Source organism: Eulemur rufifrons, chromosome 30 (genome assembly GCF_041146395.1).
Source record: "Eulemur rufifrons isolate Redbay chromosome 30, OSU_ERuf_1, whole genome shotgun sequence".
Lineage (NCBI taxonomy): Eukaryota > Metazoa > Chordata > Mammalia > Primates > Lemuridae > Eulemur > Eulemur rufifrons.
The window spans coordinates 132,757,420-132,784,492 of NC_091012.1; the positions used below are offsets into that span (position 1 = coordinate 132,757,420).

Consider the following 27,073-nt stretch of genomic DNA (forward strand, 5'->3'; position numbering starts at 1 on the left):
AAGCCATGAGTGAGGCGTGCCTTGGACATCTAAGTGAGGGGTGAGGCAGAGGCACTGGCTAGTGTGAGCTCTGCACCTGATAAGGAATGACCGTGGCCTTAACCCTCTGCTGCAAGCAGTCATTCTGTTTTCTTACCTAACCTGGATCAATTTCACTGAACCTCCAGACACAGACAGTGGCACACACAGGGAGGGCTGACTAGAAGTTGGTAAGATTGCTTTTCCCTTATGGCTCGTGGTAAGCCAACCCATTTCTCCATAGTCGCAGCTCCTACACACGTGATTTGACTTTATCCCCATACAAATCCTTAAAAACGCATGAACTCCTCTTGTAAAGGACTGTTGTTAAACACTTAACAAAATTCAGCTTCCTCCTCCTATTTACTAGGGTTGATCCTTGTTATAAACACAACAAGAAGATTAAAAGCTGATGAATTCTTTCCCAGGTAGGAGGGTAACAACCTGGAAATATTCTTTATTTTCATTTTGGAACTGAAAACTTTATCTTCTTGGAATGTAATTAAAAGTAAATAAAGAAGTTGTACTATGAAGATTTTACTTGGAAAGAGTGGTTATAGTATCCAGCTCCCCTTGTGCCCCTCTGTTTAACTCCTTCCCATCCAGTCTGTGATGGGAGCACATTTCTCACTCTCCGCCAACTACAAGTTTATCATTCTTCAAATATTTCCTGGTGGAATAGGGAAGAATTTGCATGACTATGGCCTTCTCAGTTAATTCTGCAAATAGAGATGGAGAGCAGTTTGGTAGTGTTTATCCCAATGTTAAATGAGCAGCCTCTTTTTTAAAATTGAAATTTGTATTGAAAGAATTATAGATTCACATGCAGTCATAAGAAATAACAGAGAGATCTCCTGTACTCTTTGCCCAGTTTCCCACAATGGTAACTTCTTGCAAAACTATAGTACAATATTACAACTGGGAAATTGACATTCATGCAATCAGGACATTCAAGCAATCTATTGATCTTATTCAGAAATCCCCAGTTTTACTTGTATTTATTTGTGTGTGTGTGTGTCTGTGTGTGTGTTTAGTTCTATACAATTTATCACATGTGTCGGAATATGACTTTGACTCAGAATTTCCACTCTTAGGAATTTCTCCTCTGGAAATATTTGCATATGTGCACAAAGCCATATGTATAAAAATATGGACTGCCATCTTTTTGTAGCACTAAAAGAAATGGTGACATTCTGTTTGCATCATTAGGGACCTAATTAAATACTTTTGGGCACAACATGAAATGCTATGCAGCAGTGAATAAAGAAAGGAGCTCAGCTGTTACCAGCCAAAATGGAAAGATATCCCAGGCAAATATAGGTACATTTATGTGAAAAATGTAAACGGATAAATGTGTAGACATCTGTATGCACAGAAATGCCTTTGAAAACATGAAGGACACCCTCAAACTGTTAACAGTGGCCACCAAATATTTCACCTGAGACTCCACAAATCCAAAGCAGCAAGGCCACATCTTTGGCATTAAGACAAATCAGTGATCATTTCACAGCCAGCCTGTGCTTGAGACTAACTCAGAGCTTTCTCCTATGCAGTGAAAAATCCCCTTCCACCTGGAAGAGGGGAGTTGTGGGGGTCTGTGAGTGGCCATCAGCCTGAAGCAGCATGCAGGGGTATAAGGAAACTGAGTTTATCTGAAAAGACACAGACACAGAACGCCCAAATATCTTGTCTATAGGTGAAATAACATTTTTCATAACTAACAATTGAAAGATAGTGGGTCTCTTCTACACCCTATGCCACCTACCAATCCATTTTTCCAGTTGCAACCATTCATGATTTATTTAGAAGTAAAAATAAAATCTGTGGAGGAAGGGTGAAGTAGGACATTTAATGAAATTCTTGCTGCTGAAAGGAATAAAAGAGTTCTTTCCAAATGTGCATTTTTGTAACATATAGACACATTTTCCCACAAGAAACTCCCAGCAAAATTGAAAGCACATGTGCAGATGGCCAGGGCGTGCTGTGCATGTCACTGTGCAGGCAATTCAGCAAGGCTGCTGCAAAACCAACAGGCTCTCTCAGCTCTGGGTGCTCGAGCTGGGCTGCACAAGCCCCCACGTAACAATCAAGGTCTCAGCAGGCAGAACCAAGTTGCAAGGAGAGATCAAGCTGTTTCTCTCACCCCCACCCTGCTCCCTTGCTCTCCAAAAGTTACAAACTGCGAGTTTCCTTCCTGATAAAACTACAAAGCTTCCTCACTGATTGGTCTCAGTTTGGGAAAGGACGTGACATCAGCAACTTTGCAGGCTTGGGGCCTGGGGGCTGGTGTGGCCTTTGGCCAGCCTCCAGCTAGCTAGGTAGAGAGAGAGAGAAAGAGAGAGACAGACAGACAGACACACGCGCCTGTCTGACCACAGGTAGTACTCAGATTACCCTGCCTGTACTGGTCTCTGCTGCAGACTGTCTGCCCAGGACGTGTGCAGCTCAGCCAGCCACAGACCTGGAATTTTTCAGGAGCAGGGGGAGCATGGAATTTGGACTTTCCTGAGCAACTGAAGTGAAGCGTGCAGCTTGCTGGCCCAGGAAAGCACCATGGATGGCGAACGAGGGGGCAGGAATGGCAGCAAGCTCCGGGGGCCAGGAGACTCTCCTGACACCAGGCTCCTTTCAAACCCATTGATGGGCGGTGAGTCACAGGGGCGCTGGAAGCAGGGCGCTGGGAGGTTGGCTAACATGCTCAGGAGGGGAGAGAGAGGAGGACTGGGCAAGTTCAGCGGCTCCATCCGAGGTGTGTCCATGAGACAGTTACTGGACAGATGTCCACGGCTTGCTGGTATATGCCTTTTACACAGTTGTTTAAAAATGTGTCCCCCTCCATCTGCAGAATCCTGCAGACAGTACAAATTCAACTGGCTTAGCTTATTCTCCAGTGAAAATTTCAGCTCCAAGGAATCATTCTTTGTGGGTCAAATGCATTACTTATTAATTGGAGGTTTGAAAGTTTCTTACAGATAGGAAAATTTTCAATGCTCAACCATTCCTTTCATTGAAAGGTCTTGGGTATCTGGCATTTAGGTGGGGCTTGGTTTATAAATGAGGTTCAAACAGTAAGCACTGATTGATTCATTTTATAAAGAGACTTTGTTTTTTCAACTTTGGAGAAGTGTTTTACAGGTGTGGTTCTCACCTGTCAGATGGTGTCTTTTTGCTAACATATAGAGTCCCACGCATATGGGCACTGTCACACTCTTGCGAGCATTCAGCAGGTACCTGCTGGCTGAAAGGATTCTGACAAATGGGTTTAGGCATTTGTGGAGAGATTATTATATTCAGTGCCTTGGTAGGATGTCCACAACATCCATCGATCTGGGGGCAGTAAACAGGGACCCTAAAGTCAGCTAGAACTTACTAATCTACTATACAGGTGCTGAAAGGCGGGAAGTAGAAGAAATAACATATAAAACTCCTTTCCTCTGACTGAACAGACAAACTTGCTCATTCATTCATTTACCCAATTTTTCTCATAAGATGAGCAGAGTTCTAAACGGTGAGTGGGATTTGGATCCACAAAGGCAGAACTAGATTAATCGGTAGGTATATTGAGCATGAATTTGGAGCACTAGGAAAGCAGAGTGGCACCAAAAATCACTTTTTACAAAGAATTTGATAAACACCTTTTTAAAGCAGCAAAGCAATCATGGGAAAGAATCGGTAATTTGGCTGACTTTCGCACAATTATTTTACAGCTCAATATTATGTTTACTTTAGTTTCCACGTGGGAGAGAGGCACCATCCACTTTTCACTGTTCAGAGTTTCTAAAGGTCCTAATGCAACCCTGGTTGGGGCAGGATGAGTGGATGGAGGTGGGCAGGTGTTATATTCAAAGGTATGGTGCTTAGAAAGTGAACATGTTGTTAGAGCTGAAATCAGAGTGTCTTAGGGAGTCTAGTGAGAACAAGTTTGGAGAGATGGAGTGGCTGATGAAGCTATAAAAGCTAGGTGGAGGAGTTTAGCCTTCTTGGAGCAGGGAACTGGGAGCCATCGGTGGTTCTGGGGCAGAGACCTGGCAATAAAGAAGGCTGTAAGTAAATTAATGTGGTTGCTACAGTCAGGATAGATTACGGTGGGATTGTGGGAGATTGTCGCACTAATCCACTGGCTCTCAAACTCTCATGTGCCTCAACATCACCTGGAGGGCTTGTTAAAATTCAGGTGATGCAGCTTCTGATGAAGTCGTAGGTCTGGGGTGGGGCCTAGGAATGGGAATTCATGACAAGTTCCCAGGTGATGCTGATGGGGACCACATTTTGAGAACCACTGTACCGATCCAAACATAAAGCGTACATTTGGATCGAATTTTGGAAATGACAAAGAAAGGGTGATAATTTCAAAGGACAGAAATCAAGCAAGCTGTGCTGCTTGATTGAATATCGGGCCTAAAGGAGAGAAGGCAGGCAAAATCGTAAAGTTTTCAAGCCTAAATTAATGTCAGATAAGAGAGCTAGATAAAAGGGAAGTTGGGAAGGGGAGTTGGCTTGGGAGCAGGGTGAGGAAGGGAGGATGTGGAGTTCTGTTTTGGACATAAAAGTGCCAGTGACAATGCCCAGTACACAGCATGATGACATGGGGCTGAGGCCTGGAAACAATAACAGGTTGGGAGTCAGAGACCCCAGGACATTCTGCAGAGGAGCTGCGGCTGAAACCCTGGGAAACGAGAAACCGTCTGATGGCTAAGAGCTGAGAGCCCAGAGTGGAGCCCTGGGACAGGCCTTTAGTCCAGGAAGTAGGACCAATGAGTTGGACCAAGAAGGAGGTAGAGGCTGTGGATGTTGTCATCATACAGGGACTAAGGGAAGAGAAGTTTCGAAGAAGTGGAAGTCACAAGGGTAGATGGCTGGACACCTCTGCTCTCTTACCTCCTTCTCTGAATCTCACTAGCAAACTCCTATTCACCTTCCATACCCAGCTGGGACACTGCCCCCATGAAGTCCTCCTAGGCTTTCTCCCTCTACCTTACCCAAGTGGAGTTGAGTTATTCTTTCTCTGCTTTGCACTAGTCCTGTCCCTTGGGCAAAACCTCAGTTATAGCTGGTTGCATTTGTTTACGCTTCTGAAATCTTGACCTTCACAAAGTGTGGAATGTGGAACACGCAGAATGCTGTTTCCAAATGGCCATGCCAAGAAACTCAGCTCAGGTGAAGCATGTCCCATGCACAAGGCCAAGTCGGAGGGACTAAATTGCCCAGGTACGGAGAATCTTGGGGAACTTTGCTGCTCCCACCTCCACCTGCAGACTTTTCTCTGCCTCTGTAGGAGAGGGGACAGTATAAGAAGCTGAGCGAGTCTTCGTAGAGACTTGTTTAATCGTTGACTTTCCTGTCCCAGGAGCAGGGAAAAAATGTCTTTTTCCCCCCCCCTGAAAGTACCTTGCTATGAGTTGAATCGTGTTCTCTCAAAAGATGTATTGAAGTCCTAACTTCCTGTACTTCAGAATATGACCTTATTTGGAAATAGGATCACTGTGGATGTAATTAGTTAAGATGAGGTCATTACTGGAGTAGGAGGGACTTTAATCCAACATGACTAGTGTCTTTATAAGAAAAGGAGAGGAGACACGCAGGGCGAATGCTGTGTGACGATGCAGGTAGAGATTGGAGTGAGCTATATGAGCAAAGGAACAAGGAGGATGGATGGCCCTTGCCAGTAGCTGGGAGAAACAAGGAAGGATTCTTTCCCAGAGCCTTGGGAGTGAACATGGCCTTGCCGATAACTTGATTTCAGACTTTTACCCTCTAGAACTATGAGACAATACATTTCTGTTATTTTAAGCCACCCAGATTGTGATACTTTGTTACGGCATCCCTAGGAAACTAATTCATGCCTGCTCATAGAAACTTTGGAAATTACATTGAAGGACAAACTAACTACCCATAATCCCACCAAGCAAGGAGCCACTGTTCCCATTTTTAGTGTCTACCCTTCAAGGTTTTGCCTGCAGACTCACACTTGTACAGATATTTCTGTCCTCACAACATTGAGCCCACATTGTAGAGAGTATTCACATTTAAACAGAAGACAGGTAAGAACAGATATTGAAAGGAAACAATTTTATTCTCTTATGGTGGATTTTGAGCTATTGGGGCACTTCAGCAAGGGTGAGATTTCTGGGGGAAACCTGCCTGTTCAGGCACAATGGGTGATAATGTGAGGTCCCCTTGGAGAAGGCAGCTCCATATTGAGAGAGAGGGGAGGAGAGGCTGGATGGGTGATGGAAGTGGAGAAAGAACTGCAGTGGACGGGCCCGACTTGCCCAAGAGTTGCCTCAATGGGCCTTTCTGTTTGCCTGTTTCTGACCGGGAGCCTCTGTTTCTGTTACTCCTCTTTTTGTTTGTCCTGGAATGAAATCAAGGCCCACTATAATTGTAAACACAGCACCCAGAGCCTCTCCAGTGTTGGTACATGCCACTGAATCCACCCTTACGTCCTAAAGACTGAAGGCAAATGTTCCTGTCCCCTCAGAGCAACCCAAGTTCTCTTTTCTCTCTTTGACTTTGCAAAATGTTTCCCAGGATGGATAGACCTTCGCTACTGCCTAGCATTCTCACTAAGGCTCCCAGAACTTTGTTAATAGCTCCTTTCAGAATGTACCAATTAGTGCATTTTAAATCTCTTCTGAAATAATGGAAATTTAAAAAATTGTTCCAGAAGTTGCAATAAAAATGAAATGGCAGCCTCTCTAATGTGCTGCAGGTATGAGAAAGGCACAATTTCTTAAAAAGCTAAGTTTAATGGCACTAATTGGAGGACTTGTAGAGTGATTTTCTTACAAGAGCTTCCTGCCCCATTTTAACTGTGGGCTACATTACTGGATGTGACCTCATTTGGCATCTATTTTTTTGGCAGCAAAACCAATAGACCGTGGCTGAACAAGTGTTGGAAAAGAATCCTTAATATATGCTAAGGACTTGGATAATGTTTTATACAGAGATCATGACCCTTGAGTTTCAAAGACTTTGGTGGGGTCAGTGGAAAAGGGTATTGTGGGCCGGGTGCGGTGGCTCACGCCTGTAATCCTAGCACTCTGGGAGGCCGAGGTGGGCGGATCGTTTGAGCTCAGGAGTTCAAGACCAGCCTGAGCAAGAGCAAGACCCCGTCTCTACAAAAAATAGAAAGAAATGATCTGGACAGCTAAAATTATATATATAGAAAAAAATTAGCCGGGCATGGTGGCGCATGCCTGTAGTCCCAGCTACTCGGGAGGCTGAGGCAGAAGGATTGCTTGAGCCCGAGAGTTTGAGGTTGCTATGAGCTAGGCTGACACCACAGCACTCTAGCCCGGGCAACAGAGTGAGACTCTGTCTCAAAAAAAAAAAAAAAAAAAAAAAAAAAAAGTATTGTGACCTTGACTCTACCCTTCATCTATGAGATAGTCTTCTTCTGTGACCATCGTCCATGTTCTGATAGGAAAACATGTCCTCTTTCCTGCTTATTTTCTGTTCTCTCTAGCTTTCAGTTAATAGGAATACAGGTGCTTTTGGGTTTAATTGAGCATGTGTTGTATATAGCTCATTGCCTCCTTGGGGTGGGGCTCTAGAAAACCATAGAGAAGCATTTCCCAGGTCCTCCCAAGCAGACCTCTATTTGGGTCCTACAAGGTGCATGTCTTCAGTGTTTTCCTGAGCTAAGAGAGTATGTGTGAACTAATGCCCGTTGCAAATTAACAGTGCTGGCTAGCTGTGTGTGTGTGTGTGTGTGTGTGTGTGTGTATGATGGCTGTCCAGAAAGTATCCAGCCATTGTTAATATAACGAGAATGGTTACATGTCTGTACATATTCAATATATATACAATCCATGCTTTCTAAATGTTAGAAAAATGTTAACCTATTATCACTATTGTAAGTTTATACATAATTACTCAATTGTTCTGAGACCTGCTGAGGCTAAAGTCCTTGTACAAATTTGAGATGGATTTTGGTTTTACAAGGACCCATGTTTTTCTCCTGGGCAGGAGGCATACTATGACAGGCTTAACAAACCCTAGACTGAAGTGACTTCGGGTTAGAAGGGGAAACCTCATACATTGCTGATGGGACTGTGAAGTGGTGCAGCCACTTTGGAAAATAGTCTCAAAAGATTGTTATATCACACAGCAATTCCACTTTTTTAGGTGTATATACAAGAGAAATGTGAATGTGTACATGAATGTTTGTAGCAGCATCATTAGTAATAGCCAAGAAGTGGAAACAACACAAATTTCCATCAGCTGATGAATGAATAAATAAAATGTCTATCTACAAAATGGATATTATTTGTCCAAAAAAGAGATGAAGCACTGATGCATGCTACAACATGGATGAGCTTTGAAATATTATGCTAAATTAAATAAGCCATTCACAAACCACCATATATTGTGTAGTTCCATTTATATGAAATGTCCAGAATAGGCAAATCTATAGAGACAGAAAGTAGATCTATGGTTGCCAGAGGCTGTGGGAAGTAGAAATGTAGAGTGAATGCTAATGGGCATGGAGTTTCTTTTTGGGGTGATGAAAATGTTCTAAAACTGATTGTGATAGTGGTTGCACAACTCTGTGAATATACTGAAAACCATTGAATTGTTCACTTTCAATGGGTGAGTTACATGGTATGTGAATTGTATCTCAATGTAGCTGTTTGCTAGCTAGCTAGATACAGATATGCATTGTTAGACCCTTACTACGTGTACCAGGACAACACCCTGTACTTGTCAAAGACACAGGCTGTCTCTGCTACATTCTGCAGAGGTGCAAAACTTTAGGTAGCCTTTGTTACTCTCTTGGAGAAGTACATAATTCTTTATTTGCCCCACATAGAAGGAGTAATGGTTCCATGATGAATGAGTAGAAAGTAAACCCCATTTTTGTCTATACTTGTTAATAAAATTGCATCATTTTTATGAAATCCGAGCAAAATTAAAATTTAGAGCCCAATTTACCTGCCTGGACTGTGCAGGCTGTCAACTCTAATAATCTTAGGTAGCTTTAAGAAAGCTTGAGGAATGTGGCAGCTATTTTTTAGCAGCTGAGCACTTAGAAGGAAAAATGGATTAATCATCACACATATGGCAATCCATTAGGGCACATTTGCAAATCTGTGTAAAACTGGTTTTCAAAACCTTTCTAGAGTTTTGGCTCTTGGTTCTCACTGGAGATTTTGTGTGAATGGTACTTTGTATTCTCAGCACCAACAGGATGGAATTAGCTGTCCTTTTAATTCTGATTTGGAGATCGATCTTTCCATATCTGCAGTCTGGATTTTAGACTCTAAGCCCTAGAAGCAGCATTGTTTTTCTGAGAGAATTAGGAACCTCAGGGAATGCTGTGAGGACAATGAGTATCTATTGAGTGTAACGTTGTAGAGGTAGCAAAAGCCATTTCACTTAAGGTGCCTTGTCTTAATCACCTCAGTGACCCCAGAAGGAAAGCATTGCATGGGCAGTTTGTAGGTGGGCTCATTCAGCTTTCTTTTATATTCTCAATGCTCAGTGAATCCATCTGGAAGGATGGCAGTTTGCTCACTGGGACAGACTTTCCAGGGCATTGATGGCTCCAGGTGGCAGGCAGGCGTCAGCCAGCACATGTTAATTACAAAGTGCTCTTGCCTCTTCATGGCCTTTCAGTCAGTTTACAAGGTAACCCTGGTTCTCCAGCTATTCTCAGCTTTTAGGAGCTATTAGCTCCCATGTAAGACATAACTGGTACCAGATCAGGCTACCTTGTTTGTTTGTAGTGTGTTTACAGAAGCAGACAGAGCTGGAGCTGAAGTGAGCTCAGACAAGCCTCCTCTACCTTCCTGCGTCTGTTTGTTCTGGAAATCAGATGCAACTCGAGAGGAGAAAAAAATCAGGTCTATGCCTCATTTAGTTACATCAATTGTAAAGATAGAGGAAAGTACTTAATGTGTTGGGATTGAGTTTGCATGCTTCTTTCCTAAGAATTTGTATTCCTTGTATATGATTGTGGAATACATTTGCTATTTTGAATAGCAATGATTATGGGGTGTAATAAAGACTCTCTGTTTAGTGTTAGGGCAGGATAATAACAGTACCTAATATGTATTGAGCCATGGTTAAGTACAGGTTGAGAATTCCTTGTCCAAAATGCTTGGGATGAGAAGTGTTTCAGATTTTTTTTTTCAGATTTTGGAGCATTTGCATATACTACCTAATGACTTATTGTGGAGACAGAATCCAAGTCTACAAAATATATTTGTTTCATATACACCTTACACATATAGCCTAAATAGTTTTGTGCATGAAACAAAGTTTTGACTGTCACTTGTCACATGAGGTCAGGTGTGTAATTTGCTACTTGTAGTGTCATGTTGGTGCTAAAAAGTTTCAGATTTTTGAGCATTTCAGATTTTGGATGTTTGGATCAAGGATACTCAACCTATATAATGCTATCCTCACCTTACAGAGAGGGAAACAGGCTCAGGGCCTTTCCAGGGGCCCACAGTTCAGAAGAGATCAAATGGGTCTGAATTCAGAGTTTTTTCCTAACCACGCCGGCATGATGGCTTCAAAGGTAAATAATGTCCCTGTTTCAAGGTCAGACAGAACTCTGATTTGCACTTAATATCAGAACAGGAGGTAAGGTATAAATAGGTATGGTTCTGTTTAGATTTGATTTCAAACCTAATGGAGTATGTAATTACATGATTACCATTATTAATATATGGCACTGTTTGCTGAGATGCCAAAGTTTGTATTTCATGCAGGAAACTAGACTGGCAACCACAGCTTAACACACTAATGCTGGTAATTAGTGAAGCTCTCACTCAACTAAATGGGGCCATTTGCTTTTGAAACCAGTGTGTAAATAGAAGTACAGTAACCTATCTGTCATCCTCATTCTACCTCTTTTGTTCTCAGTTTGAGTACTGGCCATAGTTCTTTCATGAGCTATCCAGACATTTCAAATAAACCGTGCACAAGAAACGTCAATAGAAGGGAGAGATGCTGAAGCCCTGATCGGAATTTTGGTTAAATGACTCCAATGTCTGCATCCAGGACCTGTTAGGCTCTTACTCATGGGCTGGGATGAGCCTTGGGGTCTAAGTGCATTCACAGGATGTAACCCATTCCTTCCTTTCCTTACAGATGTTGTGTCTGATTGGTCTCCTATGCATGAAGCTGCAGTCCACGGACGTCTGCTCTCTCTTAGGAACCTCATCAGCCAGGTAGCTTTTTGAAAATAATGGTAAATGTTAAGCACATCCTATTGTTACACCACACTGAGAAAAAATCATAGACTGATAATAAGATACAAATTTCTTCTTCAGCAAAATGAATTGAATCACATCCTATCTAACCATTTCTTTCTTTGGAGGCTGGTATAATAATATCAGAGTCTAGTACATAGGCACATAGTACTTATTACATTAAATATCTGTTGAATGAATAATTGGCATGTAGTGCATTCAAGTTGCCTTCATTTCATTCAGTAGACTGTTCTTGAAAATTATGTAAAAACAGTAGTTCTCAACTGGGGCAATTTTGCCCTTCAGGGGATGTTTGACAATGTCTAGGGCCATTTTTGGTTGTCATATTGTGGAAGGAGGGAGGGTGATAATGGCATCTAGTGGGTAGAGACCAAGGATGCTGCTATACATCCTACAGTGCACAGGACAGTCCACATCTAAAATTATTCAGCCCAAAATATCAGCAATGCTGAGGTTGAAAACCCCTGATGTAAAATAAATGCTTGAAAATGTCTTTTTAAATATGTAGTCTCATAATTTCAAAGACATTTTCAGTTCTATTAAATCCCTGGTTGACAGTGGCTCTGAACAGTTTGATTTTAGTTTCTGTGTTCCTCAGGTGTAATTTCAAGTACACATTGATTTGAGTTTTGCTGGTTTGAAATTATTTGGAACCTAAGCAAAGACATGAGTGCGATGCACACTGTCTAGGGGATGGACACGCTTGAAGCTCTGATTCGGGGGAGGGGGGCAAGGGCAATATACGTAACCTAAACTTTTGTACCCTCATAATATGCTGAAATAAAAAAATTATAAAAAAAGAAAGCATTTTAAATCACCATTCAAAGTCCTAATAAAGTTTTGTTCAGAAAGTTCTATTCTCTCAAAAGACTAGAGATCTTTTAAATTAGAGGGTCCCACCCTTTTCTGTACCATGGATTCCTTTGGCATTCTGACAAAGTCTATGACCCTCTTCTCAGAGTAATGTTTTAAATGCTTAAAATGCAATATAAAAGAAACTTATCAAAATATGCAAACAAATGTGTGACATAATAATATATGGACTGCTTAATTAATTCATTGAATAAGAAGATGTAGTGGTGATTCTAATAACTACTTAAGTAGGATGAGCATATATTTTGAGATATTCTAGATATCTGCAACAATTGTAATGCAATAAAAAAATCTGTGATTTCTATAGGTGATAGTCCTATACACTGCTATTACTACTGTGGCTTGTTGTCTACATTCATAACTGAAGGACATGCTAAATTTCAGGTAGAGGTTAGTGAAAATAAATGTGCTTTTAAAAAAATTCCAATTAAGAACCCCTCCCATAATAAAATAGTTTCTAAAGAAAAATTTCCTACTACCCTAAACCACTGTCTTAAGCTGTTTTTGATAGCAGCAATTATAAATAGATTATAACACATAACTTTAGCTAAAAGAAGTTAGGCTGCTTCTCAGATAAAATAAAAAATGTTTCCTATTTTGATAGGATGAAAAATGATCATTGCAGCTTTATATATCACTGGTTAAATTGGACAAATATTCATTAATATTCAGTATTTACATGTTCACTGAACATCAGCTAGCATCATGTCTTTATTCAAGCTCTATCATATTATTTGCATAAGTTGTCTTCTCAGAACCTCAATTTCTGTCTTCATAAAATGATCATTCTAATACCTATCTGTATCAGTCCACCCCAAAACTCAGTAACAGACCACCCCCAAAACTCAGTGGCATGATACAATAACCATTGTCTCTTGCTAATGAGTGTTTGTCAGTTGATGTATGCTGGGCTTGGCTGGGCTTGCTCCAAGCTGTGAGTTGGATGAAGCTCTGCTACACATCTCTTTCCTCCTTGGACCACTGGCACCTGAGGAATTTTCTTCTCATGGCAAAAGGCTCCAGCAGGACGAGCCCAACCATGCAGGAATACATCCAATCTTGGCTTATGTCACCTCTACTAACATCCCATTGGTCAAAGCAAGTCACATGACCATGTCCAAAGTCAAGGATCAAGAAAGTACATTTTGTCAACTGAGATTAGGTGACAATTGATAATAGAAAAATTAAAGATAATCCATTCAAACAATATATTTTTTTTTTTTACTAAGAACCCACTGCGGACTGGATGCTACATGAAATAATGAGTTAAAAATTACCTTATAAAATAATAAAAAAGATGCATTCAAGGTCATTAATAAATGCTTCCCTTGCTTCAAAGACTTAGCAACAATTAAAATGATTTTTATGAAAAAAAATTACCTTATGATATTGTATGACTCAGACTTGTCAATAATTTAGATAAATCACCACAGTTCATTTAAGGTAGAACTGTACCTCGATGATGAACTGTAAGTTCCTAAATTTTCAGAAGGAACCTCTTTGTAATGTGAATATTAACAACTTTTTGTTTTGTGCTGTGAATAATTTTTGTTGCATTTCATTTACCTAGATTTATGTATAAATACCTAAATGCTGGTTTAAAAATGGCAGTCATGGCTAGAGAAGTACATTTATAATAACAGAATACCTAATAAATAATTCCTTCAAAGGGCAGTTTTCTTTCATCTCACAATCTGTTGCACAGAGAAAAACGCAGTTAACATTTGCTGTGAATTCCTTGTATATTCTTGCAGTGTGAGTGGAGGACATTGGACAAATATAGAGCATTGAGAGGGGAAAAAAGATTTGAAATCTTTGAAGGAATGCCTCCAATAAAATAATAATGTCAATGATAAAATATTTAATAAAATAGCAGATGCCACATTGTAAAGTCCACGGGTGGTACTTGTGAAGGAGTAACTCAAACTCTTCATGAGCCAGGGGATCAGTAAACATTTATTGAGTGTTCATTGGGTACAAATGTGATTTCAAGCTGTGAAGGGTGGGAGGCTACAGTCTCTTCCCTCCCTTCAAACAGCACAGCTGGGATGGCAACACACTGAAGGGCATTGGAGGCTCATTTACAAGGTGATTATGGTGAGTCTCTCAGAACCTCTTCCCAGGCCCACTAAAAAAAGGCTCTGGATTCGAGCTCCTGTGTACTCAGGTGTATGCCTAGAATGACTGGATATCTCAAAACATGTGAGCTTGCCAATCAGAAGGTAAAAGTCAAAAGGACAAGATGATTAGGGGGCTGACTCATAAGTGCTCACAAAAGTAGAAGAATGTGTGTCCAGAGTGATGGTGAGTGAGGCAATTTATTGGAATGATTCTAGATGACTCTTCTAGGGAGAAAAGGTCCAGTATATTACTGAGTCATTAATTAAACTGACCATGCTCTTAATTGACATGCCTCCAGAAAAAGAACTTTTATTGTACCCAGTTTCCCCATTAAGGGTAATGTGTTCCAGGAGCGAGGGGGCTGGGGGTGTTGTGGAGCCTCTCCTAGAGCCCTTTTGGTGTTCTGCTTGGGTTGGGCTCATGATCCTTCTCATGGAGAACATATTTTCCCAGAGGTTGATGGACCCCAAGACCAGCCTTTCAGATATTTTCTTGCTTCTCCAGACCCAAAGTTTCTAGAGCGGGAATGTAATTGCCCCTCTACCTTGGGACTTTCTTTGTCTGTCTATGGAGGGTCACCCAATACTTAGACCCTGGATTAGTCATCTCTTGCTGTGTAACAAATCAGCTCACAGTGTCTGTGAGTCAGGAATCTAGACACAATTTTGCTGGGTCAGGGACTCTGGTGAGCCTGTAATCAAGGTGTGGGCCAGAGCTGCAGACATCTTTAGACTTGACTAAGAGTGGATCCGCATGCAGGCTCATTTAGGTGGCTGTTGGCGAGATTCAATTTCTCCTGGACTGTTGACTGAAGGCTTCAGTTCCTGGCTGGCTGTTAGGTGAAGGCCACCATCAGTCTCTTGTCATGGATCTCATCAGGGCAGGTAAGCCAACAAGTGAGAGGGCAAGAGAGAGAGAACAAGATGAAAGTAACCTAGTCATGGAAGTTACTTCCTGTCACATTTGCATGTTCTCTTCATTAAAAGCAAATCTCTGGGTCCAGCCCTCACTCAAGGGGAGGGGGTTACATAAGGTTTCAATGTCAGAGATAGGAATTATGGGGAGTTCACAGGTCAGAGACATGCAAGCCTGGCAAGTTGAAGCTCATTTTATTTTTTCTCTCATCATTCTTAGTTTCATATTTGTCACTACCAATAAGTGCTAGGCAAAGCCCTATGTCAAAGTGGGCAAACTGGGCTGGGTGGAGTTGGAAGGCATCTTCTTTTGAATTGTACACAATAGTTGGTTGGGGAACCTCTATAGTTCTGGAGGTGCTATGGCCCCATGGTCACTGCTCACTTGATTTGCTGTACTCACCAATTTGGAACCTTTTCTTATGGGTCATGCTTCCTGTGGTTGTCTTTTCCCCAAGTTGTGTGCCTGGGCCTGTATTCCAACCACTTGTGTCTGATACCCTCACGTGATGTTTGCTTCATGTGACAGTCACATTCCTCTTGTTCCATTGATAAAGCTACTTTTTAAAAGTGTGATGACTGTGTGACAATACACAGTATTTTCTTCTCTCAATTGCACATTCAAGTTTTAGGTATGAATAGTGTAGGAAGAAATGATATAAGCTTTCCTTTTGATCAAGAACAGAGTTGGCAATTTTTTTTTCTGTAAAGGACCAGATAATAAACATTTTGGGCTTTGCAAACCACACAGTCTCTGTTGCAACTCCCAACTCTGCCATTGTAGCATAAAAGCCATATGTAAATGAATGAGCATGGCTGTGTTCTGATAAAACTTTGTTTACAGACACTGAAATTTGAATTTCGTATAATTGTCATATGTCAGAAAATATTCTTTTGATTTCTTTCCAACCATTTAAAATGGAAAAACCGTTCTTAACTACTGTGCTATACAAAAATAGGTTGTGGGCTGGATTTAGCTCATGGGCTGTAGTTTGCTGATCCCCTTGTCAAAACTGAGACAGAGCTAGGAAGGCCAATGGAAAAAATTAAATGTCAGGAAAAGAGTTTTATTTTCTTTTGAGAAAGAAATTTGGGTATAACTGCTATTTTTACTACACACATTGTCAAATCCTGTGTATTACTAAATACTTATATTTAAAGAACAATTTTATTAGTTGACAGATAGATTTTCATTTCCTAAAGTAATAAAGTACATTTAGGCTTCCTAAAAGGTATACGTAGTATCTTTCCGTTCCCTTGGAGTTTCAAAATTTCCATTTAATTGTCCCACAGGAACGATCCACTTATTGATTTGGTAAGATTTAACAATTGTTTGTTAAAGTTAGTAATTTGGGCCAGGCTAACTTTTAAAAAAATTTAATTGAGAAAAAAATCATAAACAAACATTTAACAAAAGAACTTAAACACACATGTATGATTTAACAAATAGTGATCATGATAACGTTGCCATGTGACTGCCCTTCAGGTCATGAGTTGGAAAGATGGCACATCACTGGTGCCTCCAAAGCACCACCTCCCACCCCACCCCACTGTGCCAGAGCACAATCCTGTCTCTCTTCCATGGAAGTAACCACGATCCGGACTTCCTTGTTTTTCTTTAGAGTTTTACTTTCTATGTATGTATTCTGAAACAATATAGGTTAGTTTTGCCTAATTTTGAACTTTATATTGATGTAGTAGTCATGCAGCATGTATTATTATGGGTCTTGCTTCTTTTGCTCAACATTATTTTGCAAGCGTCATCCTCGTAGTTGTTCAGTGTAACGTTCCACTGAATGATTATATGAAAGTTTATTAATTTAGTCAACTGTTGATGGGCATTTGTGTTGTTTGCAGTCTTTGGCTGTCATGACCAATGGTGCTGTGAATATTCTTGTATATTTATCTAGGTGTATCTATCTTGAGTGCATATACCTAAGAGTCACAATGCTGGGATGTAGGCATGTATATTGTCAACTCTAATAGATACTGCCAAACTGTTTGCCTGAGTGGTCATACCATTTTGCGCACCAGCAATGTGTGACAGTTCTTTTTCTTTTTTATATCACTGTCAACACCTTAGTGATCTGTCTGACATTGAGCCAGTTAACTTTTAGAAGAATTGTCATAGTGCTGGAATTGTGGCTGGAAACCAATCCCAAGGCCCTGTGGCTTTGTACCCCTTACTCTGCCCATTTCCCCTCCTTCAGGGGTGGCCTGTGAACCTCGTCACAGCAGATCATGTTTCCCCACTCCATGAAGCCTGTCTTGGAGGTCATCTCTCTTGTGCAAACATTTTATTAAAGCATGGAGCTAAGGTAAGTGAAGCTCAAATAATATCTTAGAAAGCAAACATGAGAAATGACTGTTTGTATTCCTTCTGAATAATTTCCAGCACTTTTGATTAGCCTGACTTGAAATATGAAGAGGGTTGTTTTGTTCAAGAATAGTATGTCCATCAAACTCGTGTGCTTTAGTGATAGATGAAATACTGGATTTTTAGCCAGGAAGTCATGCTTACAGTCTATATCATTTTCTTTATCACACTCTACTAATGAATAGCTCTTAGACTTCTGCTTTCATTGCTATGGTTGGAAGGTCGTGAAATATTGTGGAAAGCACACAATTTTTGGCTGGAATGGCTAGGATGTCTGGAGAGACAGAATATTTCTATGTGGTCCCTCATCCTTTAGCAGGCAGCCGGGACTTGTTCACATGGTAGCAGCGATTGCAAGAGCAGCAAAAGAGGGAAAGCTCCCTGCTTGTATGCATCACATTTGTTACTGTCCCATTGGCCAAAGGAAGTGACATGGGCACACCAGATTCAAGGATTGGAAAAATAGTCTCCATCTTGTGATGGGAGGAATTGCAGAGCCACACTGCAAAGGGATATGCATACCGGGATAGAAAGAATCTGTGGCCATTTTTGCAAACTACCACAGTGTATTAAGTATTCATGCTAAGGGGGCTGTTGAGACTACATGGAAGTGTTCCTAACCCATCTATTTCTGATGTGGAGAGAGGGAGACAAAAGAGGCTGCCCACAGAAAATGGTGTCTAAGCAACAACCTAAAAGACCTGCTGGTGTTAGGCAGCTGAATGGTGGGTTGGAGGAAATTATGAGCTTCCCACTGCTGAGAACAACAAATGCATATTCCTAGAAGTGAAAGTGAGCAAATTTTTGTGACTTCAAGTCAATCTTTATGGAAGGAGAGTAGAATGAGTGAGAGTGTTCAGAACACAAGCAACCTTACTGTCTATGCCAAGAAAATGGACTTTGTCCTAAGATCAGTAAAGAGCCAGAAGTGAGTGCATCATCAGATTTATATTTGGGTTAAAGAAATTTATTTAAAACTTGGAAACAGGGCCAGGGCCAAGTTGAAGCAAGATAGGGCACCTAAGGTGCAAACTTTAAAGAGGTGCTCACTCTCGGGGTCTTGCAGCATTTGTGTGACCCTGAGAGTAAGCATCTCTTTAAATTTTGCACCCTGGGTGTCTTTGTGCCTCACTTTAGTCCTGGCTTTGCTTGGAAGTAGAGTGTGAGAATGAATTCATTGTCTGCACAATGTCATTGCTTAACAGATTCACCAAAGAATTATTTAGCGATATAGAAGAATGAGTCTGCATTGGCTTTGCTACTTATTATTCAATTATAATCTGAATACTGTGAGTTAGACATTAACTTGTAAATTTCTGACTTCCAGCCTTAGAAAAGTAAGCTCCAAATATTATAGTTTTACAGCCCTATAGGACATTAACCAATTTTGTATCTATTAGCAAAGATATTTCAGCAGTCCATTGAATATTTAAACTCTCCTTTGAGCCAGCCTTACCATCTTATGATTCCCTCATTAATGAATGAATTGAATAAAATCTCTGGCATGTGTTAACTCTATATTTGTATGAAAGTCATGTTTTTAATTAAAAAATTATACTTTGATAATTTTAGAAGATTGCTCTTGTGGCTGTGAGGAAGCTGAGTTGGTGTGGGATGAGTCTAGGAAGTAAGTTTAAAATAAGGAGATTAGTTTGTAAGCTGTTGAAATTATCCTGACTAGTTTCAAAGTTTAAGTTCCTGGGGAAGGCATGGAGGAGATAGAACATTCAGTATGTCCTTGGTGCCTTATATTCACCACCTCATTCAGTTTTCACAACAACCTTGTGGAATTTGGTATTTTTCTCTCCATTTTATAGCTGCGTAATTTAAGGCTCAGAGAAGTTAAATAACGTCTTGAAAGTGGTTGACCCTACAGTTGAACCCCAAACACCCCCCTGCCTGTCTTCATCTTGGAGCTTTTTTCCCCAGGTGAATGGCGTGACAACAGACTGGCACACTCCCTTGTTTAACGCCTGTGTCAGCGGCAGCCAGGACTGTGTGAATGTGCTTCTGCAGCATGGAGCCAGCCCCCACCCTGAGAGTGATCTCGCATCCCCCATCCACGAAGCTGCTAAGAGAGGTAAATACGTTGAGAATTTAAGTTTTCCACCCACTCCTTCAAGGAACATCTGACTGTTGAAAGAAAGAGGGAAGAAGAGGAGTCATATTTTAGAGCAGTAGTTCTCAAAGTGGGGTCCCAGGACTAGAAGCATCGACAGGACCTCGACTGCAAATGCAGATTCTTGGGCCCTGCTCCAGCCCCATTGAATCAGTATCCCTGAGGGTGGGGCCCAGTTGTCTGTGTTTTGTTTAACAAGCCCTCCAGCTGATTCTGATGCACAGTAAGTTTGAGAGCCTCCCTTCTAGAATATTTGGAATGTTGTTCATCACTACATTTCCTGGAACAGGAGCCTGGCACATAGAAAACTATCCATCAGCGTTTGTAGAATATATTGTTATACCCATGACCTTATACAAATGAAGTTATTTTATAAAACAAATTACATTATTCTATTTAGGGGCTTTAAAGAATATTGTCTCAGTGGCACGTAGGTTTGCCAAGTGAAATAAACTTCCAATGTTTGGAACTATAAAGATGCTTTATACAGTTTGGGATAATTCTTCTTATAAAGCCAGTTTTCCTGATATTCTTAACTCTGAGACAAAAAATAAAATTGCAAGTTTTGCTTTTCTTTGATGTTTATCAGCATCATCATAATGGCCATACCTTGCCCAAAGGGGTTCTATTAATATTTCCCCAGTGGTTTTCACAGATTGATTTTCCATTTGACTGGACCAACCCATATTATAATTATCTCCCAAAGCATTGATATTTATTTATTTATTGAGAACATACCATATTAACTCATCGAATTCACTGGATGCATAGAACTAAAATGGTGTATCAAGAGAAGCATAAAGGAGCAATGTCAAAGTAAAACATTCTGGACCAAGGAAGAGGGATTCAGCTTTCGACTAGTTTGCCAGACTGGGCCCTGTTCATGTTGGATTTGGCAGCTGCTTCTGAGCCTTCGCTGTGCCCACTGTGGCCTGTTTCTCCCAGTCTTGCCTTTAGTGAGGCTGTAACTTTCCTTCCCTGTCCTGTGGCACACACTGTGCTCTTTCTTCTTCAGGGCCACCTTCAGGCCCTGTTCCTCCATAACTCTCCCCAACTCTCACTTTGGTTTCTGTATTCAGACTAACTACAAAGCCACAAACAATTGAAAAAGGTGAGTGGTTGCTGGTTTCTTACTGTGGCTCGTAAACTCAAGTGGGGTTTCACCCATCGTTGCAGATCATATCTTGTAGTCAACCCATTAACTGATGGCAGTGTTTAAAATCATTCCTGATACTAAGTAAAGCAAATAGCTTTTAGTCCCTTGCATGAGTTTCTGGCAAATTTAAACAAGCAAAAAATGGAGGTGGTGCTGTTTCCCTATCTCAGGGAACTTGTGCTGTAACTATTTTTCTCCTGCTTTTGGCTGCAGGCCATGTGGAGTGTGTCGAGTCCCTTATAGCTCATGGGAGCAACATTGACCATAACATCAGCCACCTGGGCACTCCGCTCTATTTGGCTTGTGAAAACCAGCAGATAGCCTGTGCCAAAAAGCTTCTGGAGTCAGGTAAAACAGAAAGCAAACCAAAGCAAAGAAATAAAATGAAAAGTAAATTAAATGTATTTTAAAGATCTTCCTGTTGGAGCAGAGGAATGCGTGTGGGCAATGGTGTTGGACAAGATCAGAGTTCATACTGATGCTGTTCCCATGAGGAATTATTTCACACTGTTTGAACTTTAGTTCTCTCACTTGTAATGAGGGTGATGATGATGATGATGATGATGATGATACCTCCTCCCAGGTTGGTCCTCAGTGATGATTAGTTTTGCCTGCCTTCCCTCTGCCTCCCTCCCTTTGGTCAATCCTGTTATTAGGCCCTGCATAACTTGCCAAGCTGCTGGATCAGGGTTGAATCTTCTATTTGGGACCTTCTCCACCAGCTCTCTTTAATTTAGAAACTGAACATGACTCATTTTTAGCCCATTGTAAATATTATACTTTCCTTGAAAAGGCCTACGTACCATTATTCCTTTTCACCTCCCTGTTCTTGTCCAGACCCCGTTTCAACACCTGGAACACCATTTCATCACCTCTTTAATTATCTGAGTTCTATTTATTCTTTAAGAATTCAGTAATCTCTCCCGCTACTGAATATTGTCGTAATCCTTACTGCTTTCTACCCATTTGGCAGCCATTGCCATGAATTAAGAGATTCATTCTCCACCCCCTCAATCAATCTCTCTCCCCACCCCTCCACCACCCTAGATAGATTTTAAGCTCCTAGCCAGGAAAGGGCCGTGTTTGACATTGTCAAGAACAATACAAGACCAACTCAGTTAACATTTGTTGACTGGACATAGATTCTCATTTTACTAGAGGGACAGCAGTCCAGGAGGGCCACATGTCCCCACATATCACAGTGAGAGCCAGGATCTGGGCTGGGGTGGGGATTTGTTAAGAGTGTAGGGGTGCAATTGGATGGGGATGGTCCCAGAAACCCACCTTACTACTGAAGAGGAGAACTTTCCAACCTTCCTCGTGATCTTGGGATTGACAACCCGAATCTAGGAGATGCCCCTGTGAGCTGGTTGTTTTTCACAGTCCAAATCACATAGTCTCAAGTCCCAGGTTTTCAATCCCATCGTGGCTGCTCAGCTTGTGAACTTGGTCTGCTTGGTGTGGACAGGATGTCACCATCCAGCCTCACTCGGGCTATACTGACTAATATTTAGGCTCCATTAATAATGAATGTGTAGCCGTCATGTCACCAGGAGTTTTCTTGTATGCATCAGGCTTATGTATAGTGCTCAAAGGCAAGTTTTTAACTTAATACGCTATATAGCTCATGCCGTACATTCAGTCACATTGTCAAATGGGGCTTTCCCCATATCATGAAATGGAATCACACCACCTCCTGTTTTCTCAGAATTGCCATGCTTGCTACGGAGTCCCTTTGTTAGGGAATTTTGAGGCTCAGTGCCTTGAGAAAGGGGGGATGGTTGTCCTCTGCGCCTTGGCTGACTCTCTTTTGTTCTTGTGACTACTTAGGAGCAAGTGTGAACCAAGGCAGAGGTCTGGATTCTCCTCTTCATGCAGTTGCCAGGACGTGCAGTGGGGAGCTGGCCCACCTGCTCATGGACTTTGGAGCAGACACCCAGGCCAAGAATGCTGAAGGCAAATGTCCTGTGGAGCTGGTGCCTCCGGAGAGCCCCCTGGCCCAGCTCTTCTTGCAGAGAGAAGGTGCTTCTCCTTTGCCTGAACCTAAGCCCTAGTCATAGAGACTCCTTCCGGCTCTAGTAGGAGGCAGGTACTTACCGAGTTCTCACTTCCAGTCCTATAAGAGATGATTCTCTGCCATCACCAAATCTGGGGAAGTTGAGATAATTTAGCATTCGGTGAGGTACAGTCCCAATTATGTATTATAGTAAATAACCATCCTGCTGTTTGGCATGTTGGAGGACAGGCTGTTTTGGATGATCTAATATTCGCATGTGGAGTAAGCCAGTTTTTAAAAAGTTAATACATTGTTTCAAAATTTTAATATTAAAATGATCTAAAACATGCTTTAGAATGATTCAGCAGAGGACTCCTTGGGGTCATATGAGGCCCTAGGACATCTTACTGCTCTGCAGATGGGCCAAACTACTAGACATTTGGTTTCTGGGCTTAAAATGCAGCTAGGATATTTCTTTGATAAATCACACCAATCCAGAGACATTTATAATACTATTGTAAGTCAGCCAATGAAAAGTCTACACTCCTGCACAAATAAGAACTGACACTCCTTACCCAAACAACTGAACATCATGCTGGAGTGGTGCGTATGGGAGTAGGGATACTTCCCTAGGCTTTGGGGTCTGGGGCGGACGGGGCTAAAGAGCAAAGACCCCTCAGGCTGGGGAGACACCTAGAGGCAATTGGGCAGCCAGCTCAGTCCCTACTTCCTGACCAGAGTGTGGACTGTTGTCCGGTTTTAAGGGTTGTGGGACTTTGAAGCAGGCCTTCCTGCCAGAAGGTTTCTGATGTCACCTAATCTGGTTATTTTTTCCCATACGCTGAGAAGTAGGGCTGACTCTGGGCAGAACTGTCAAGTGGACCCAGCAATCCATCTTCCTCCTCCTCCCACTACCCCAGGGTACTTGCAGCCAAGCCCCTGCCTGGGGCATGCCAGACACGGCCTGCACTCTTGAGCACTAGCTGGTCAGGCAAAGAAAGATTAACCCCAGGCACAAGAAACAGTCCAGTAGAGACCCCTTTATGTTAACCAGTGGGATAATCACTGGACAATTTTACTTGCATTTTAGTGATTTCTTGTTTTCAAAAAAGTCTATGTATACATACAGGGCCGAGTTCTTCATCAGGCATAGATGGAACAGTACCTCGGGGCCCACAGAAATGTCTTAATTTCTTTTATATTCAGAAGGAAAAACAAAACTCAACTTGGATTATATTCATGTTTATATCAACACAGTTGTAAAATACAATTTTTAATATTTTTTTATTGGGAAAGGGATCCACAAAGGCAAAAGTGCCTCAGATCCCCCTAAAGTCATAATGTAGGGTGTATATATCCGCTTCAGAACGTGGGTGGGTTTCACAGCAATCATTTGCTTCCATCCACCTGTTTCTCTGTACCTGGGGGAGGGAATTCATTAAATTACTGTCCTCTTTTAATGGTGCCTCGACAGGAGAATGTTAGGTGAAACCCAAACATGTTCTGAGCTGGGCTTTACATAGGTGTTAGGAAAGGTGGGCTTTTCCCTTCTTTGTAGGGACGGAGAAAGGATTTTGAGACTATTACCACCCCACCCCTCTTGATAAACATCTAACACAGTGTTTCCTCATGGCACATAGTGAAAACTCAAAATGACTCAGCCTGGCGCGGCTGCAGCCCTGGCGTCACTCCCTCCCCCACGACTGAGCTTTGGCCTTGTGAAAGCATCGTGGGTGTTGCTGGGGGAAAAAAAGAAATCAAGGCCCAAAGGAATATGCCAATTCATTAATATGCAATTAGCTGATTTTATTATTGAGCAAAGCAAAGCCCGTGAATGTTTGCAGGTGCCAGCAAGCAGCTACAAAGCTGTAGTGGGTTTCCAGCTCTGTTTTTCTGGAATTAAAGCTACAGTTGTCGTACATTGTCCTGTTTGCAATAAACAGCGGCTATTCTGTTGGCATCAGTAGTTACATTGAGCTTGCTCTGACATCCTGCTTTTCATAATTCTCTATCGGGCTTGCTCTGAGGTCTTATTCTTCATAATGCTTTATCAGTACCTCCTACGGTTGCCCCTGACAGTGTATCTAGCACAGATGATTAGTCACATCCTTCAACATTCCTTAGTGAGGTTAGATTAAGTTCAGTTTCCCCCCAGTGTACTTTTTGCAGTTCATTAATCTATGCTTTGAGTACACTGGACATAATCTGGGAGATGCCTTATTCCTGCAGGGTCCTTCTGTTAGGGCCTGATTGAAAATATTGCATGTATTTATTTTATTGTATTTGTGTCTATTTCCACCTCTCCATGTTCTCTATCACCTGAGAGTTACATAACGCGGGTTATCCTGTAGCATGTGGAGATGCCATAGGAAGTAGAGGCCCCAGTATCTTTTCTGTTGTGTTCTCAACCCCCTGGCCACACAATCAAATGACCTGGGGCACATGCCTTTAAAAAAACCAGAAGTTCAGGCTTTACCCAACAATAATCAAAGTAACCTCTTTGGGGCGGGGCCCAGCATTATGTAGTTTAATGTCCCGCCACCCCTGGTGACCCTGAAGTGCAGCATGGATTGAGGGCCTCTGCTTTATGGAATTCTTGAGAGGATATGGTTTTGCTTTGCTTTTTTTTTTTTTTTTTTTTTGTAACCAAAAAAGAATTCCCATTACAATCTGGTACAGGGAGAGTGGTTGGAAAGTCATTACCCATCCTTTTACCCTATGACAGTGTTTCTCAACCCCAGCACTACTGACATATTGGGCCAGTTCGGGAGTGTCCTGTGCACTGTAGGGTGTCAAGCAGCATCCCTGTCCTCTCCCATGAGATGCCAGTGTCACCCTCCCCCCAACTTGTGACAACCCAAAAATGTCTCCAGACATTGCCAAATGTGCCCTGGGAAGCAAAATACCTCCTCCTACTTCTCCCCCACCTCACCTGCCCCCAGTTGAGAACCACCGTCCTGAAAGGTAAACTCTTGGTTGTTCCCCATGCAAGACTTGTGCTAGATCATGCTTCACCTCTGAGCTGAAGCATTGGGATAGCTCTGAATGCAGAGTCTAAAAACAAACACGCCTTAAAAATAAAATACACTGATGATTCACTGAGAGCTCATTATGTTTGAAGACCTTAAAATTGCTCAAATTATAAAATAAAAGTGTTTGCATCTGGAAATATGCCTTTATTTTTTTTAAGGTAAAAGACAAGAACGCCATTCAACATGAATGTTATTTTCATTATTGGAATTTTTGTGTAGCTGTGTAATTCCCAAGTTAGCTTTCTTAAGCCTCCATTAGTGAGGCTAAGCTTTAAATTTCTTTCACCCTGTTCTAAATTAAAACCTAACAAGCTCATTTCAATTAGATACCAGAAAAGAGGGAAAATGACTTAAAAATGCCCTCTACAAAAAACAAAACAAATCAAAACAGAAAATGGTCTTAAACAGTACCATATTATTTCCTTATAACAATGTGATATCTTGTATGCTTAAAAAAAAAAAAAGGAGAAGCAGTCTTCTATCAGTGACACCAATGTGTGCTTTGTCTTGTGATCTTTCTCCAGGGCCCCCTTCTTTGATGCAGTTATGCCGCCTTCGAATTCGGAAGTGCTTTGGAATCCGGCAGCATCATAAGATAACCGGACTCGTTCTCCCAGAGGATCTGAAACGGTTTCTCCTACATCTTTAAATGCACCAAGGGAATGGATTCACAAACAACAGGAAAACATTACTGAGTGTTGTGGCCGCTGGAATTTTCAAATAAAATTGGGTTTACAGAGGTTGGCTAGTTTTTTTTCATTTAGATTTTTATTTTTAATAGAAGCTCACTGGGTACTTTTGTATTATTAATTAGAAGGCATGAAGACTTTTTTGCTCCCTGCTGGGAAGAGAGTGTCTAAAATAACAACTATTGTTTTGAACATCTACCCCATGCCAAACACTAAACAAGGAACGCTTTATGCATCATCTAATTTAGCCCTCACACCAACCCTACCCAGTACAGTAGCTACTAGCCCAGTGGTTCTCAACCAGGGGCAGTTTTGCCACCCAGGGATGTTCAACAATACCTGGAAACATTTTGATTGTCATAACTGACTGGCATCTAGTGGGTGGAGGCCAGGGCTTCTGTACAACATCCTACAATGCACAGGACAGCCCCTCACAAAAAGAATTATCTAGTCCAAAATGTAGTGTAGTGCCCAGGTTGAGAAACCATGCCCTGGCCACATGTGTCTATTTAAAAAATGTAAATTAATTAAAATTAGATAAAATTAAAAATCC

The 27,073-nt window shown here is 41.5% G+C and overlaps 1 protein-coding gene across 3 annotated transcripts; it reads left to right on the top strand.

Annotated features, from left to right (window-relative positions):
• The first annotated feature begins 1,979 nt into the window (after positions 1–1,979).
• On the top strand, positions 1,980–26,611 carry ASB9 (ankyrin repeat and SOCS box containing 9). 3 transcript variants are annotated; one of them, XM_069463618.1, is made up of 8 exons: positions 1,980–2,336; positions 2,439–2,665; positions 11,122–11,201; positions 17,362–17,469; positions 19,458–19,608; positions 21,017–21,151; positions 22,634–22,888; positions 26,356–26,611. In XM_069463618.1, the coding sequence occupies exons 2-7, from the start codon at positions 2,572–2,574 to the stop codon at positions 22,855–22,857; spliced, it is 792 nt and encodes a 263-aa protein (XP_069319719.1). In that variant the 5' UTR covers positions 1,980–2,336; positions 2,439–2,571; the 3' UTR covers positions 22,858–22,888; positions 26,356–26,611. The 3 variants fall into 3 exon arrangements, with proteins under 3 accessions (XP_069319719.1, XP_069319718.1, XP_069319720.1); XM_069463617.1 differs by lacking the exon at positions 1,980–2,336 and having other exon boundaries at positions 2,373–2,665; positions 22,634–22,825; XM_069463619.1 differs by lacking the exon at positions 1,980–2,336 and having other exon boundaries at positions 2,373–2,665; positions 21,047–21,151.
• The last annotated feature ends 462 nt before the right edge of the window (positions 26,612–27,073 follow it).

Excerpts from the sequence above, each read along its gene's own strand:
- ASB9 (XM_069463617.1), top strand. The coding sequence starts at position 2,572 with ATGGATGGCGAACGAGGGGGCAGGAATGGCAGCAAGCTCCGGGGGCCA. Across the intron at positions 2,666-11,121 it reads TTCAAACCCATTGATGGGCG|ATGTTGTGTCTGATTGGTCT; the intron begins GTGAGTCACAGG and ends CTTTCCTTACAG. Across the intron at positions 17,470-19,457 it reads TATTAAAGCATGGAGCTAAG|GTGAATGGCGTGACAACAGA; the intron begins GTAAGTGAAGCT and ends TTTTTTCCCCAG.